The 17,489-nt window shown below is 36.3% G+C and overlaps 1 protein-coding gene across 4 annotated transcripts in view; it reads left to right on the plus strand.

Annotated features, from left to right (window-relative positions):
* Positions 1–17,489, plus strand: part of ATG10 (autophagy related 10) — a 260,178-nt gene that overhangs the window by 51,898 nt on the left and 190,791 nt on the right. For all 4 annotated transcript variants that reach the window (XM_043593209.1, XM_043593201.1, XM_043593216.1 and 1 more), the window contains one exon: positions 11,185–11,292. In XM_043593209.1, the coding sequence (XP_043449144.1) occupies positions 11,185–11,292 (108 nt within the window). The remainder of the gene's footprint in view (positions 1–11,184; positions 11,293–17,489) is intronic.

The raw sequence follows: 17,489 nt of genomic DNA on the forward strand, positions 1-17,489 counted from the left end.
TTTCTCCAGACAATGAGTTGGGACACTTGTAGACCTCACCTTGTATATTTCCAATCTCTTAGAGATTACTGTCCTGCACTGCCTGTGTCCCAATATCTGAAAATTCTGGTTTCATGTTTTTTTGTTTAGCTTTCTAGTTGCTTAAGATGGAAGGGTAAATCTAGTCTCCATTCTATAGAACTACTAAAGAAACAGAAGAATGCAAAACTTCTTGAAGAATACTAGTGTGTATTGCCATTATATGAAACATTTACATTTAATAAATATAGATTTTAACCTAAGATATTATCAGATATATATGATCATCAGTTCAACTGTTCTGTTTCCAAACCAAGATTGGTAGCAGAGCAGTGGGAGAACATGATTAACTCATGGAAATGAAGAAGAGGTATTAAAGGATGTCTCCCTAAGATTTGTAGCATTGTGGGCTATTGTGTTGGCCCAGCTTTCACATAGCTCTTGCCTTGATACAGAGGCAACAGACTTCCTTCTTCTTCTGAGATTTGCTCATGTCATGCTCTGGGAAGCAGGAATTCTGATAGAAGATACAGAAGGAGAGGGCATTCAGTAGAAAAGCTTTAAACATGCACAGGCTTGGAATGGAGATGACTATGAGGGCAGAGATTGTGACTCATTCTGGGAAATATGTCAGGAAACTTTTGTTACATTAATAAAAAAGACTGAGAGGATAACATCTTCCCTCTTTTTCTTCCTCTTCCCTCTTTTCTGTCAGTGTGAGTTTGCCACCTTCCTGATATTGATCCAATTAGTGGATATTGAATGCTCTTTTTGGCAAGTAGAATGATTTTAGTAAAGTCTTCAATCTCACAGTATTCAGGCCTCATGGATAAAAAGCAGTGATTGTACTAGTACTGTGCAGCCTTCTCTAAAAGCTGTCAGTATCTTCTTCCCTATGATTGGTCAAAACCCTTTTGGTTTTCAGCAGTAGTCGTGAGAATCTGGCTTATTGTGCTCAGGTTGGAACAGCTTCTGAAGTACTAACCGTTGACTCTGTCCTACCTTGGCTGTTCTTCTGGGCAAGCTGCCTCTGTGTTCTGTGCAGCAGCTGTGTGACTGCCTTTCACTCACCTCTTTCTGCTTTGCTATCTATACTGAGTTGAATAGTGTCCCCCCAAATTCATGTCCACCTTGATTTTGGACGTCAAGCCCCCAGTTTCAGAATGGTGAGAGAATAATACATATCTCTAGTTTTAAGCTACCCATTTTGCAGTACTTTGTATGGCACCTATACAAAAGGAAGACCTTTCTCACTTTCCCTTTCTCTTCCTCCCACCCTCACAGCAGGAGCCTTCTCTGAGTTAAACTGCTTAAGGTCAGGCACATTTTATTTTGTGAGAAACTAGTAAAGTTAACAAATTGTTTGTACTGCTTTGCAAGAATAATGCTTTGAAATCAAAGTGACAACTTGCTACCCAGATAATTTTCTAGTGTCAGACTATCACATTTCTTTCAGTTTACTTTTCAGTATAAAATAACTTCAGTACTCTTAATTCTCTTGAATGGTTTGCTTAGAAGAGATAATGTTATAAAACAGAAATTATTTATGAAAGAAATCAGATTTGGAGTAAATTTAAATCTAGAAATCAAGACAGGGAAAGTCAGAACCTGTGTCATTTATATGTTTGTTTTTTATTTTATGATATTAGAAAAGCAATGACAAAACTTTAAGAAGATTTCAACTAGAGTGAACAAAATATGGTAAATCTCTATAAAGTAAAATTGGAAGTAGAAGCAAAGAGAAAAAAAATATTTTTCTGCACCAGGTTTCCCACATCCCCTCTAATCACTTATAGTAGCTGTTGGCCATTCCTTGGGCACAGATAAGCCGGAATGCTCTAGGAGGCAAAAACCAAATTGTTTAATATAAAAAAAGTATGAGGCACAGATGGAGGTCCCATATCTATGAACTGAAAATTGAAAACTCCAAATGGCTAAGTTGGAAAACCTGCAAACATTATTAAGAAAACAAAAGAAGAAAAAGAGACTGAAATCCCACAAAATGCTTTATAGTGAAACTTAACATTGTACAGATACCTGTTGAAAGTGTTAATAAGGAAAATGGAACTGATGTGATTTAAAGTTACTTTTTGGTGCTTTGACTCCAAGAAAGAGAAGGGATTTAGCATCCTTTAAACTGTAATCATTGTCTAAAAACGTGTGTGAAATAAGCAGGCTGTGTAGGTCTGTGTAAACACAGAAATGCATGCTTCTGTCAGATAAGGTCACTAAATTGGTTCAGTAACCTTTTCTGGTCTGACAAGTAGCCGGTTTTCTTTTGCCTTTTTTTTTCTTGGGGCCAGTGTGCTTTTCTGTGTTTGACCTGCATTTGGGGAAGGGGAGGGTAGTGTGTTCTGCTCATCTACGAAGTCAGGAATGGGCTGGAGGTGAAAAGAGGGGGGACTTGGCAGGTCTGAGAGTCCTGCCAGGAAAAGGGAGCAGAGCTGTTGTTAGAAAACCAACTTCTTAGGCAAATGAGCACAGTGACAGGCCTCTCTGTATGTCTTCATTGAATGAAACAAAGAATTGAAGACCCTTAAAATTGGAATTTTAAGTAGCCAAAAAGATGTTTGCCAAAGATATGCTAGAATTCTAGGAAAGAAGTATTGACCTTGTTTTGGTTTACCAACTAGAGGGTTAGTTTAAAAAGGAGAGAAAAACAAAAATTAGTATATGTGAAAACATTTGTGGTTTTTAGAATAATTTTGATTTCAGAGTGGAAGGAAAGTTTAAAACTTTCCTTATTTAGTCTTCCTAGAATAGTGTTTTCTTACATGGGTTGGATCTTTATTTTACTTTATTTGTTTTAATTTTTACAAGGAAAAACAGTACATGGTCACTGTAAAAACTTTTATAATACATAGATATATAAAATACAGAAGAAAATATTTTCTTTCCTCTGTTTCAGATATGTAGTTTGTTTTCTATGTAAATATAAATATATGAATGCACACTTATAATATATTTATGTAAATGGGATCATTGTTCTGTAACTTACTTTTTCCACCTAATATTATATCATGGCATCTTTTGTTGTGAGTTATTGAACATCTGTGTTATTTTCATAGTTATCCCTTTAACCTTAAATAATGTACATCTGCTTCCTGATTTCTCATCTTTGGACAATAAAAATTGATTCCTGTTGTGATAGATGAGGAATTAAATGTGCTTGTACTATCTCCCACATTCCTTCCCGTTCTACTTCTGTTTTTTAAATTATATTATTATTTTTATATCATCAAGATTTATAATATTTAGATTTTGTTTATTATATTTAATAATAATGTAATTATTTCTCTTTGTCTTGTTATAGATGGATTAGAATTTAAATCTAATAAAAGTATATAGTGACTGCTAATGTAGGCAAGATTCACTGCTGAACTAGGTATTGTGATAGAAGGCAGTATAACCCACTGATATGCTGCTGCCTTGGAGAGAATATTTCAGTCAAACTCCTACAGATTATCTTTTCTTTTCATACCTTGGCCTTGCTTAAGAAAGCTCTTTTAATTGGGAAGAATCAGAGAGTCTCCAGTCAAGGGCCTGTGGTCACGTGTGTTTTGTTGTTTGATTTCCAGCGAATGAACAAATATGTTCAGTAGGCATTCACACGTTAGGTCAAACAGAAAAAAGCAATAATTATGGGTTGTGTTGTGAAAATGGTGAAGCAAGGGGGTATCAGCCTATATTGGATGGGACCCAGCCAGAATTTTTTTTCCCCCACAAGGACAGCCCCAGCTTCCTTAGCTGGAGCTGAGGTACATCTCCAATCCTCTGCCCTAGAAAGTTTTGAGGTAAGGGTAGATTATTTAATAAATTACTGTGTTATGTTGAATAAACTCCAAAATACTAAAAGACCAGGGAAAATTAGAGATGTACAAAGCTTTTTTTCAAAGTTGAAATATGTTATATCCTCATTTTTACTTTTGGGTTTTGGTTTCTTGAGTTTTTGGTCTTTTGAAATTTTTGGAAATGCATTCCAAATGCATTTGGAAGGTATAATGATATCAGAAATTGGAACCAGAGTTAGTAAGATTGGGTGGGTGTGAGGGGTGGGCACGAGGTGGGGACACATTAACATTTTTAGAATTGTGTTCTGGAGGATCTCTAAATCCTTAACTACTTTCCTACACCAACTTTGGCTTTTTAAAAAATGGACAGGTACTAGTTTAACATCTGATCTACCCAGTATAATCTTTGCTTTCCAGAGGCAGTTTTTACTTTCTTTTTTCACCCCTTAGATTAATCAGCTATGGGCAGCTACTGGTAGTATTGGTTTGATCTCTTACAGAAGGAAAGAATAACCACCTGAGATTTGTGGCCTAGGTTTGGCCTGTTACTCAGGGTTCCACTGACCCTGAAGGGACTGTTTGATCAGTGTTGGCAGTGACCTAGAAACTTCTGCATCCCTTAATTCCTCCCCAGCAACCTTGCCATTCTGGGCTGTTAACTTGAGTTTGAGTCCTATGTGCAAGACTACTACAAAGCAGAGCTGAAGTCCTTAGGTAACCACCTTTTTTTTTTCTTTTTCTTTTTCTTTTTCTTTCTTTTTTTTTTTTAGATAGTAGTGTTTTTCTAGAGACCATTAAAACCTTATTAAAATTCAACAACAGAAGCCCTATAATTATTTGGATAGCTGGATTCCAAAAGGCATAACAGCTCTCTGGGTGGCATAGCCCATGGCAACTTGTGAGAAAGCAGACACAAACATGTTCTGTTAAGAAATCTTTAGATCCCCTTCCAATACACAATCAGAACCACACTAGAAAACTTGTCTGTATAACTTTCTATACAGCTTCCAAGACATTTTCTCCCTAGAAGTTCAAGATTGGGATTTATTACAGCAGTGTGATAGCCTGGAGACATATGTTCAAAGGACAATCAATGAAGGATTTAACAATCAATGAAGTATTTGTTACTTATAGGCACAGAAGGCTTTGTATACTAAAAAAGTAAGTTTCCTTCCTAACCCTACTACCCTCTTCACCCACACTTTCAGAGGTCACCACTGATACCAGTGTCTTGGGTGTCCTTCCAGATATATTCAGTACACACAAAAGCGTATGCATTTGTATTTAAACAAATGATGACATAATATACACACACGCATACTGTTCTGCACATTTTTCCCCTTAATGATCTATTTTAGTTATTACTCCATATCACTACTTGTAGAACTTACTCAATTTTTATGGCTACATAACATTCCATTATTTGGATATACCACAATGTTATTTAACTTCACTGATAAGCATTTAGGTTATATCCAATTTTATGCTGTTGAAGCAATACTTTATACGTATCATTCCATGAATTCTGTTTCCTACATGTGCAACTCTATTTGTAAGATGCATTTCTGGGTGGAAGACACGTGCATTATTAATGTGTATAGGTATTGCCAACTTGTTCCTGAGGAGATTATACTAATTTACCCTGCCCTGGCAACATAGGACAGTGTCTACCATTTTATTTATATTTTTATCTACCCGCTATATTTTCATGCTTTTTTTTATCTTTGCCAATCTGATAGGTAAAAAAATGGTATCACACAGTTTTAATTTGCATTTATCTTATGGGAAACATTAAACCTATTTTTCTATGGTTAATATCCCTATGTACTTCCTCTGCAGTGAACTGTTTATATCCTTTACTCATTTTCCTATTGAGTTGCTGGTCTTTTTCTTATTGGTTTATTGGAACTGTCAATACATTGTAGAAATTAAAGCTATTTATATATTGACATAATTAGTCCTTTTCTATGATATGGCTGCAAATCCATTTTTCATATTTTGATGTTTGTCTTTTGACTTTATGGTGTTAAGGTTTTTTTTTCTGTGGAGTGGAAATTATCAATATTTTATTATGACTGTGAAGTTTTTGTCTATTTTTAAAATATCTTTATATATACATATATACATATATGTATATAAACATACAAATATAAAATCATTTACATATATTTTCTAGTGTTTTCATCTAGCACATTTATGGCATTGTTTTTTCTCATTTAAGTCTTTATTCCTTATTTTGGTATAAAGTGAAGGGCATTCTGTGGAGATAACTTGAGTTTTGACTGTGCGGAGGAAGTGTTCTCTTTTTAATTGGTGTTTGGCTTACAGCACCTGGACACATTCTATTAGTTTCTCTTCTGCAGTGATGGAATGAAGCAACCTGCTTTGTGGCAGATGGGCAGCACGGAGTTCTGATGGCTGAAGTGTAGTTAGATACAGGACAGTAACAGTTTTAAGTTATGAGATTAATGGCAGTTACAGAGGCCTAGGTTAAGGCTGGGCAAATTGCCAGAAAGTAAGGTTTGAGGTAGTAGTAAAGACCATTTAAAAAGCAGTCTCAGCACTGTCACAGCTCAAGATGAGTGTTCGCAGAGGCCAGTTTAGTATATGGAGAGCTCCAAGTGAGCATACTATTCCTAAAGGTTGGGAGTTGTTTGTGGCCATTTCCCCTGAGACAGCTACAGATTACTTGGTTGACTCTGTTCTTAGAGTTCCAAATGGGAACTTGAATGAATTAAGTGAAGTAATTCTCAATCCTGGCTGCTGCATTACAGACTACAGGAAAGTTGTGACTGGGAACCCCAGCTAAGGTTGAGAACCATTGTTTAATGTAATCAGTCTGCAATCCCTTTGAATCAGGGATTGCAGTACATGTTGCCTCAGTGCCTCCAAAAGTGCACACAAATTATCTGGGATCCTGTTACATACAGATTCTGATTCAGAGGTTCCCGAGCAAAGCTTGAGATCCTGTGTGTCTAACAAGCTCCCAGATGACAAGGAGGCTCCTGGTTCCCAGATCACCCTTGAATGCTTCAGCTTGTTACTCAGTGTGCAAAGTTTGGGCTTTTACCACTCCACAACAGCCAGTAAGCATGTTTCTACCATGATGCTGATCTCTGGCAAAATTGCTTAGTGTGGTATGGAGAGCACTGGGGTCATATGGCCTGTTTTCCAGTTCCAGTGGCTCCCCCAATAAGTTGTAAGACAGATCTCTTAAAAGTACTTGAGTCCTTCACCCTCTAATCCCTAACACGATAGGGTTGAGTTGGATAAACTGCAAGGTTTCCTTTGTTCCTGCCTTCTCCTGTTCTGGTCCAGAGTGTTTTCAGACTCCGTGGAGACAAGGAACCAGTATTTTATGTGCAAGCAGACTCTGTAGTTAGGACCCTTTCTTCCCCAGGGGCTGGGGCCTAGTCTTAACTTTGGATTGCTTGGGGAAAATAAAACTAACACATGTTAAAAAATTAAAGAAAACTTGACATTGAATTGTAAGCTATCATAACTACAGAATGAATGCAGGGAAGCTAGAGTTGAGTGTCTACCAGGAAAGTCAGTTGAGATTTGAGTTAATTATCATTTATTGGGCCAGACAGACTGTAGTACTAGCTCAGGGGGCAGTTCCTCATGCTTTTATGTTTGCTTGTCTCTACAAAAGCAACTTTCAACAGTGAAGAGGAGAACATATTTTTCTGCCTTAAAACAGCGTAGGAGAAGGCCTACTTCTGTGAAAATAAATGTTTGAAAGGAAGCTAATATTCTATAAACTCTTTTTTTTCTATATTTAATTTTTCAAGGCTAATGTTGACTGTTAAGAGACTGATACTGAAAAGAAATTTACCGTATATATAGGCTGTGTCAAAAATCCCATGTATCTCCTTATAGACACCAATTAAGTAGTATCAGAAAGTACCCACAATAGAAACAACATCCCTTAAATTACAAGTAATATTAAACATGACACATCTCTCTATCTTAATTCATTGGATAAGAGATCAGATAATACATTTAGATTTTATAACACAGGTGTATAGGAATTTTTGACTTAACCTCTTGGTGTCAAAGGAGATGTATTTTGCCTTGTATTAGAATTTGCCATAAGAAGAGGTTGTATGATCAGCCCTCATGAAACAGAATAGTTACCTTCATTTGATGAATCCGATTCAGTACACACAGTTCAGTTCTAACTCTTCTCTGAATGTCTAAAGGGTTTTTTTTGTTCCCTCTATAGCTAGATTATTTTTAAATTGCAGACTGCCAGTACTTTCTGTCTCACAAACACGTATCATTATGGTTTTACTGTATTTGGTAAATCTTTTATATAATCAACTATTGATTATCTAGTATAATGAGGGTGATCATACAATATAGTAGAAAACCATCTAGTTTAGTCATTCAAGTCAAACTATTTCATGATTTAGGAGCCTCTTTCTGTGGTTATAGGAGGCCCATTCTCAACATCAAGAAAACCCATCTAGTTTTAACATAATAAACACAATATAGGTCATTTTATAGAAAGATTATTTTAGTTGCAAGTGACAGAAAGCCCAATCCAAGTTGGGTGAAGCCAAGGAGGGGCTTTTTGAAGCCGGGTAATTGCAAAATTTGAGGGTAGAACTAACTTTAAGTATGGGTGGTGTAAATAGTGTAATCAGGATCTGGTCTTTCTGCATCTCATGGCTTTGCTTTCCTCTGCATTGGCTTCATTCTCAGGCTCCATTTAATTACTTGATGGCTGCCAACACTGCCAAGGCTGCCCGTCTTCCTGGTTGAAATCCAGTCGAAAAGAGAATACCGTTCCCCGTCCCCTAACTGAAGTCCTGAACTGTTTTCATTGGCCCTGAGTAGACTGCCCGTCTGAGTTTCTGAGGTCAGCAGGACTGATGTCCTTATTGGCCAGATCAGAGTTCTTTGATCATTCTCGTAGTTGGGAGGCCATGTCCACACTGACAGGGAAGTAGGGAATGCTTCCATAGAAGATAATTAACTACTCTTCCAGAAGATGGGGCAATAAATACCTGATGTAAAAAGCAGCAACAACAACTACACTCCCTACATATATCTTTCTCAATTTAAACCAATATTAAATGTCATTTATGTTGTCTAAATATAGAGATTTCAGTGGTAGAAGGACATCGGGGATGTACTTTGTGTTTAGATGATGCAGAATTAGAATTAAAAAAAATGATTAATTCTACAAAATGTATAACTTGAATGAAATAATAAAAGGTGATTGTATTGGATACCTAATAGCTTACTTTACAGGGAAGAATGATATTCAAAATGTTTAACAACCTGTGGCAGTGGTATCAACCAGTCATAATAAGTTGGATCCAGCCAATTAGAACTGGTGCTGATCAGAACCAAACAGCAGCATTCTTTTGTGAGTGCTGGTAAAGTGTCAGCCCAGGCAACCGGGAGGCATTGGTAAAGGTGCCGCCAGATTTCTCAGAAAATATAGTTCCTGTATTAGTTTCCTAGGGCTACCATAAGAAAATACTATGAACTGGATGGTTTAAAACAAGTACATTCTCTTATGGTTCTGGAGGTTGGGAGTTGAAAAGCAATATGTCGGCAGGGCAACACTCCCTCTAAAAGTTCTAGAGAAAAATCTTTCCTTGCCTCTTCTTGCTTCTGATGATTAGTGGCAACTGTTGGCATTCTTTGGTTTGTACATGCACCACTTCAGTTTGTGCCTGTGTTTTTCTGTGGCCTTCTCCACTGTGTATCTGTGTCTCTGTAACCAAATTTCTCTCTTCTTGTAAGGATGCCAGTTGCATTGGATTCAGGGTCTACCCTATTCCAGTATGACCTCCTCTTAACTTTATTACATTTGCATAGACCCTGTTTCCCAAATAAAGTCACATTTACAGGTTCCAGGTGGACATGAATTTAGAAGGGACATTATTCAAACTAGCTCAGGTACCTAAAATCCAATGCTCTTACATTGTTGGCATGACACAAAATTAAAAAAAAAAAAAAGCAATATATTAAAATGTACTATAAATTTTTTCTTTTCTTATTTTATAGATAAAAACTGGATTTTTGAATCTTAGTGAAAGTATTTAAGTGAATTATGAATTGTTTTAGTTGGAATGCTATTCTGTATTTTAACTGCTGCATCAGAATCAGTAATCTCATCTTCATTAATTATAACTATTTCTGTTAAAATGTGAATGTTAGTATGATAGTTTGGTGGAGAATTAATAATATTCATTGATATGTAGGTATGTTTGTACATGAGGTATTAACATTTTTATACAGGACCTTTTTTTTTTAATTTTTTTTAAATGTTTATTTATTTTTGAGACAGAGAGAGACAGAGCATGAGCAGGGGAGGGGCAGAGAGAGAGGGAGACACAGAATCCGAAGCAGGCTCCAGGCTCTGAGCTGTCAGCACAGAGCCCAAGGTGGGGCTTGAACTCAAGGACCGCGAGATCATGACCTGAGCCGAAGTCGGACGCTCAACCGACTGAGCCACCCAGGCGCCCCATATACAGGGCCTTATTGAATTCAACCAAATTTTGCTTAAAAAAATGGAACTGACCACAATTAGATAAATATTATCCATTACTGTATTTAAGAGCAAATATAAGAAAGAGGCTAGCAGTACAAATTGGTAAAGGGCTTGGAAGTCCCATCTTCCCCATGGAGCATTTGAAAATGGTGGTATTGTCATCAAGGTTTTAAAGAATGAATGGCTTTGTAGAAAAGAGTTTAGACTCTGGAGAGCAGAATTGAAACCATTGAGTTAAGGTTAAAGATAAACATTTCAATGCAGTATAATACTTTCTCAATGAACAATGTACTGTGTATGAAAATGGAGGTGGTAGTCATGTAAGGGAGTAAAGCGTGGGTTCCTGGAAGTGCTCAGGCAAGTGCTGCATAATTATTTCCCTGTGACGTTTAATGGAGATCTTGTCTTAAACAAGAAGTCAAAATGGAAAGTCCCTTCTAACTTCAAGATCTGTTGCAAGTTCTCCTTAAATTTCTCTTTTTATATAGGCCATGAAATCAATATTAATATGTGATGAAATATTTCTTTAAGTTTAAATGCTTTTTAACAGCTGCCAACCAGAAGTTTTGCTCTATGACTTATGTGCTATGGACTGCTTAGGAAGGAGCAGGGAGATCTAAGAGAAGGGGGAAACATCATTAATAAGTGAGAATGGTAGAGGATTAAAACTTCTATTCAATGAGTAGCTACTATGTCCAGGGTTTATTGGATGAATTTCTTTATCCATATTATCTCATTTCTTTGAATGTATTTAGTTTTTTATTGCTCAGTTTCAAACTTATGGAAAACTATAGTGCTTAAAATGATGAATTCTTAAAATAATTGGCATTTTCTTATGTATTCTTTGGTGATGCAACACAGGACTCTTCTGAAGGCTACATGTGCAAAACACACTTTCAAATTAAACCCGAGACTCTGATGTCACATTCGGGAACATCTTCCTGTGTACAGACATGTCTTCCCATTGAGGTAAGTGGTTTAATATGTCTTATTCTCCTTTTCAGTCTTTTTGAAGTATAAAGGAAACAATTTAAATCTTAAACATATATTTGAAAACATTAACTGGCATTGGATCCTGGGCCTGTTGTAAGGCAAAAATGGAATATCATTGGTCAGGAAGTATTTTCTTCTATAATATCGAAAGCAGGAATTGTGGTAGTGTAAAGATCTACTGAGTCCTTACAGACTCTGAGCCTTCACCCTTTTGGTTTCTCTTGGATCTGAAGACCACAGACGACTTCCATTGCCTATTGATTTTTCTCCAGTGAAATCCTCCCAGGACAACACAGACATGTCCCTTAGCTGATTAATACATAGCTGGAGACTTCTTTGCCTAGTCTGCCTTTAACTCTTTTCCCTTTAAAACTCTATGCCTTTTAAACTATGCTGGATCTGGGTCTCATTCCTTAGGGGACTTTAACCTTGACTTAAAAATCTTCCTAAATTAAATTTTAATAAGGTGCTGATGGCTTGGTGGTTTTCTGGGATACTTTCAATTTTATTTTTATCAAAATGCAAATAGCCTTCTTATATTGTTATTGTTAATAAAGAAATTTTTATATATCTATGGCAAAAGTAAACAAGAAATATGTAAAGAGTACAAAAACTGCCATATGTCCTTTAACTGGATGTAGCCACTATTATAATAAATATCTTTCCACAAATTTTCTGTCGTACAGACATGTACATACATGTCAGTAAATGTAGAATTCCATAGTTCGTTAAATGGCTTCATTGCATTTCATCCTTTGGATACACCATAATTTTGTAGAGCCCATTCTGAAGTAAAGTACTTGAATTCTAAAATAGAATTGATGGGGATCTAATTGCCTCAACACAAAGGAAGAAAATACTAATGCTTGGAATTCTGAGCATTCTGGTAAAATGCGAGATTACGATTTTCTTGTGAAGGAAGAAAGAACCATTTCCTAGGACCTGTTAAGTCAGACCCATTTGGCAATCCGGCATTAGACTCCCACCTCTCTTTCCCCACTGCCTGTGTATGACACTGGCCTAGAAGTAACTCTTGCCAATATAATTCAGTTTGCAAGTTATTCTTGAGGGTATTGTGCTTGGTAATAAGCTAAGTGCCCCTGGGTAGGCGCTCAAATCCTGATTACTGCTTCGTAGTTCAAATAACCAACATCGCATTAGGAAGCTTTTCAATTCATTATATATTAACTTAAAAAATGCACACAGAAATGGTGATTTAAAAGATGAATTACCAGTTTATGCCTAACAAGTTGGCAGAGATTTGAAAAGAACTAAAAAGCAGTGTTGACAGTGTGAGGGAACTGACACTTTCTGGTTGATGTTTTAACTTCACAGAGTTTAAAGACGGGCACATACTACGAAAAATCTATTCCAATTCTAGGAATTAACCTCATAAAATAGAAATATTTTCAACATTTTCTAACAAATTTCAAACATGAAAAGGTTGCAAGAATTTAGCAGTCAACATCCATATACTCCTCACCTAGAGTCTTTCATTGACATTTGCTGTGCTTGCTTTATTACATGTCTGTCCCTCTATTCATCTATCAGTACAGTTTATTTTTTAATTTAATACTTCTACCTCAAAGTAAATTGAAGACAAATATTCATAGAATTATTGGAAATGTACACAGAGATTTAACTGCAAGTACATTCATTTCACCATTATTTATACTAGCAAAAAATGGAAACTGCGGAAATACAGAACAATAATGGATTGGTTAATTATGGCACATCTCTGTGATGGCAGTTGTGATTCAGTAGGCCTGGAATGGGCCTGAGAGTTTGCAGTTCTAAAAAGTTCCCGAATGCTGCTACTGCTGCTGGGCCAGCAATCACATTTTGAGAACCACTGCACTGCTCTATAATAGAATGCCTAGCATATTTGAGATGCTGCACAGCTGAGATGGTTAGTTGAACTGATGTATGACAGCATTGATATTGCAGTAATCTTGGTGAGATGAGAGATATCTTAGGTTGGGTTCACCAGAAGCAGAGCTTGAGATGGAGGTGCTCTTTCACTGATTTGTTAGGGATAACTTTTAGAAGAGAGTGAGTGACAGAAGCAGGATAGGACAAGGGATAAAAGCTAAGGAAGAATGTGCTCTCAGCTAGAAACTAGCTTGGGTCTGACCCCATGGGAAGCTCTGGAGCACAAACTACACCTAGATTTACTTCTGCTTTGTGTCATTGGGATGGGTCTTTTTGTACTCTGTGACAATTATTGGCTTGTCGGTCATTCATTGGATGAAGTAGAGGTAGACATAGCTTCCCAAGCAGGGTGTCTCCGGTGTTACTAGGTATTCTGCTTTGTGTTATCAGCCAACAATCAAAACAGCTAAGTGGGGATGGGTACACTGGCCTTAAGGGGAGGTGGGTGGGGCCTCAGCAGTGTCCACTGCCAAAGAGTAACCTGAAACCAACAAAATGGGATCTACAGCGAAATATTTATATAAGTTCTGTATTTAGATGAAAGCAAGGAGATGATATTATTTTGGAAAATGTGTTTATTTTTCATAGAAATATGCCATTATGTTAACATGTATTTGAAATGAACTAATACATATAATATTTTTTAATAATGTTAGTGTTAGTTGCTAATACAGTGAATGCCAATAGATACAACTTTCTTTAAAGCTCATTGGGATCTCCAATTAATTTTAAACATGAAAAGGGATCCTGAGACCAAAAAGCTTGAGAACCACTCATCTAGATCAAGGAACTATTACATTATTACATGTGAAGAACACTGATAACTAAAATGTATAATAAATGAATACACAAGTAAGAGTTAAAACAAATAAATCATAAATAGAATTCATCCATGCAGAGAAGCATCTCAGGGGCCACAGGTGAGCTTGCAAAGATTACTATGAGGAGTATCTGGGGCTTTGGAGACATTAAACTGCAAATGAAGGCCTAGGCAAGTTAGTTGTCTTCAGATACCTAGAAGCCTCTTCTGTGGAAGAAAGAGTAAATTTACTCTGCTTCTGAGGATAGAACTAGTTTGTGTTTGTAAAATATTCTAGATAATTCTCTCTAATGTTTAGTGTTGCCTACAGTGAAATCAGTGAACTTGCAGAGTTGTATACTCCCTCTCCTTTTGTGGAGATATTCAGCAACGGAGTGGATAACCCTCTGTCTGGAATAGTGAGTAGTCATTGACTGAAATGTTGAGATGCTTAAAGCACCAGGCAGATGATGAATGAGTGAAGTGGGTGTATCAAAAGTGGCAGGACTGTGGAGAAGTGGACATGGCATGACTCGTCCAATAGGGGCAGCAGACATACAGCTCCAGGTGGATTTTCAAGACAAGGCAAAGATCTGGATTTTTGTGTGTTGGCTTAATTAAAACAAAAGAAAACAAAACAAAACAAAATTGTGCAGGTCACACAGACTATACCTATGGGCTGCACATGGTCCTCCGGCCACCAGCATGTAACCTAGCCTCTATTATAGAAAGAAGTCCTTTATTGTATAGAAGACTAAGCTAGGGGACTGCTAAGTTCTCTTTAGATTTTAAAGCCCCAAAGTTCCAAATCTGTACACTTCTGATTTAAAAGTTTTTAAAGGAATGACTTTGCTAATAGTTGCTTCAGTTTTGTTTTGTTTTGTTTTGTTTTTATTTTGGCCATGTATGATGTGGGAAATCTACTCACTTCCTTGTCCGAACCAGAACCAGCATTCTTGATTGTAGAAAGATAGCTGGATTCATGATTTTTATGACTACAAAATTATCTCCAATGGTATGTATATAATCATAGGATTTTAAAAATCAAAGTGAAATATAATGGAATGTATAAGTGAAGTAATTTGAGAAAATCACAATCTATATCCTTTTTGAAATTTTTAAAATGTAATTCAAAATGGTAGTTAAGAGAATGAGAGGGTATACACAATTCTCTGAAATATAATGGCGTGCTGTTTAGAGTTGGCTTTGAGGAATAGGAATTCTTATAGGTTAGTCATATTAGATAAGACAGTTATTGTTGTGGGTGCCTGGGTGGCTCATTTGGTTGAGCGTCCAACTCTTGATTTCAGCTCAGGTCATGATCTCAGGGTTGTGGGATCGAGCCCTGCTTTGGCTCCACTCTGAGTGTGGAGTCTGCTTAAGATTTCTCTCCTTCCTCTGCACATCCCTTGTGCTCTTTCTCTCTTTTTTTAAAAAAAAAGGACATTTGTTGTTGAGAGTAGTTAATATGATTTGCTTGTGACATTTCTGAGTTTGTGAAATAACAACAAAGACTTTGGGAATTTTTAAGCAAGGTATTTTCCTTAGCAGTCACCAAAAGAAATCTATTGCCTCAACTTAAAATCTTTGATATAAATGAATTTTTCCTCTTGAAATGGTGTCAGAGATAGGTGTGGAGCATATTTTATTTATTCATTTACTATCTTCATTACTTTAGAGCCTCAGGTTGTACCTTCAGATTACATTTTTTAAAACTATGAAAATGATAGAGTCATAAAGATAGCAATAGCATGCTACTGGAGGAAGGATTTTTGTCCTAGGGCCTTGTAGTTCACTAACTGGGACTTTCCTTAGTCCAGGGCAGGTAGAATATTATAGAAAGCCCTCAACAAAAACAACCTATCATAAATTCCCTGAAGCATAAAGCCGAGAATCAGTAACTGGAGATGATCTCAATTGCCAAAAGAACATATTCAAGAGAATGATGATTTTCTGAGGTAACCAGGTCTTCAAATATACTCATTTGCCCTAAGGATTTTATTAAGTGGCTTCTAGGATGAGTTCTATTTTGTATGTCCAAAATAGACTCCTATGTCATAATGTTGTGTGTATGTGTGTTTAATAATGGAACAAGTGACAAGCAACGGCTCTCAGTATTAACAATTTCTTTGTAAAGCAACTGCTATTTTTAGACTAAAGTATAAACCTGTTGGTAAATGTAACTAATGAGTAATAAGCATGATTACCCCTAGTATTTGGAGATGTAATTATTAAAGCAATGTTAGAATACCAGAAAGCCTTTTATGTTTAATGTGCATTGATACAAATGGACACATGTGTAGTAGTCAGTTTTTATTTATTGATATGATGAATTTAACACTGATAGATAAATGGGTTGTTAAAGAAAATAACTATTAATACAGCAGATCCAATTGCACTCTTGTGTTTTTCTTGAGGTATTTTGATAAAATTAAAAGACAATGCAAATTTTTATTTTATTTAGAGTGTAAATATGCCATAGAGTGATGTGGTATTTGAAAGTGGGGAGTATAGGATATGCTCAAAACCAACTGGGTCTGATTAGGATTTGCAGCTGTAATTAAACTGTGGATTATTACACTAAATATAGTATTTATTATAAAATTATAAATTTTATATTATAAAATATATTATAAAGTATTTTATATTTTATATTATTTATTATAAAATTATGTTTGTTAAGTTATTCTTAATACTCGCCAGAAAGTACATATAAAGATGTGGCACTAGAACTGCTTGATCTAATGAAATCTTAGGGTTAAAGCAACTTAGTGTTCTCTTGTGAAGCCAGGGAGTCGTACAGGGAAATGTTTCACTTTCCTGAATCTTCCTTCTTCTCTGGGCCCTACGTACCTGAATGAATATTACTTTGCAAAATTCAGAGTGTGTTAGGTTAATTGAGAACCTATAGCCTTAATGTCTTTTTAAAAAAATGATTTATTTTTGAGAGAGAGAGAGAGAAAGAGAGAGAGACTGAGGGAGGGGGAGAGAGACAGGGAGACAGAGGATCTGAAGCAGGCTCTGCACTGACAGCAGTGAGCCCCATGTGGGGCTTGAACCCATGAACCATGAGATGATGACCTGTGCTGAAGTTAGATGGTCATCCAACTGATCCACCCAGCCGCTCCCCTAAATGGCTTCCTAAGGTTAGTTCTACGCTGGAAATTCTCTGTACTATTTTTTCCTTGGCAAAGAGAGAATCTATTTTTTGAGAGAAATCAAGATGAGTCAATTCAGGTAGATAACTAATTTTTTTTCTATTTATCAAGTTAGTAGAAAAGCTTTTGTAAAGGCACCTGGCATGGCCATTGTATTTTATCTCAGCAGCAAGTTATATTGGAAAGTTTCCTTTATGTATAGCTCTAATATTGAGGCTTTTTAAAAATCAAAAGTAAGGTTATTTCTAGCCATAGATGTGTACTTGAGAGAATACTGGGCTGAT

This window comes from Prionailurus bengalensis, chromosome A1 (genome assembly GCF_016509475.1).
Source record: "Prionailurus bengalensis isolate Pbe53 chromosome A1, Fcat_Pben_1.1_paternal_pri, whole genome shotgun sequence".
NCBI classification, from domain to species: Eukaryota; Metazoa; Chordata; class Mammalia; order Carnivora; family Felidae; genus Prionailurus; species Prionailurus bengalensis.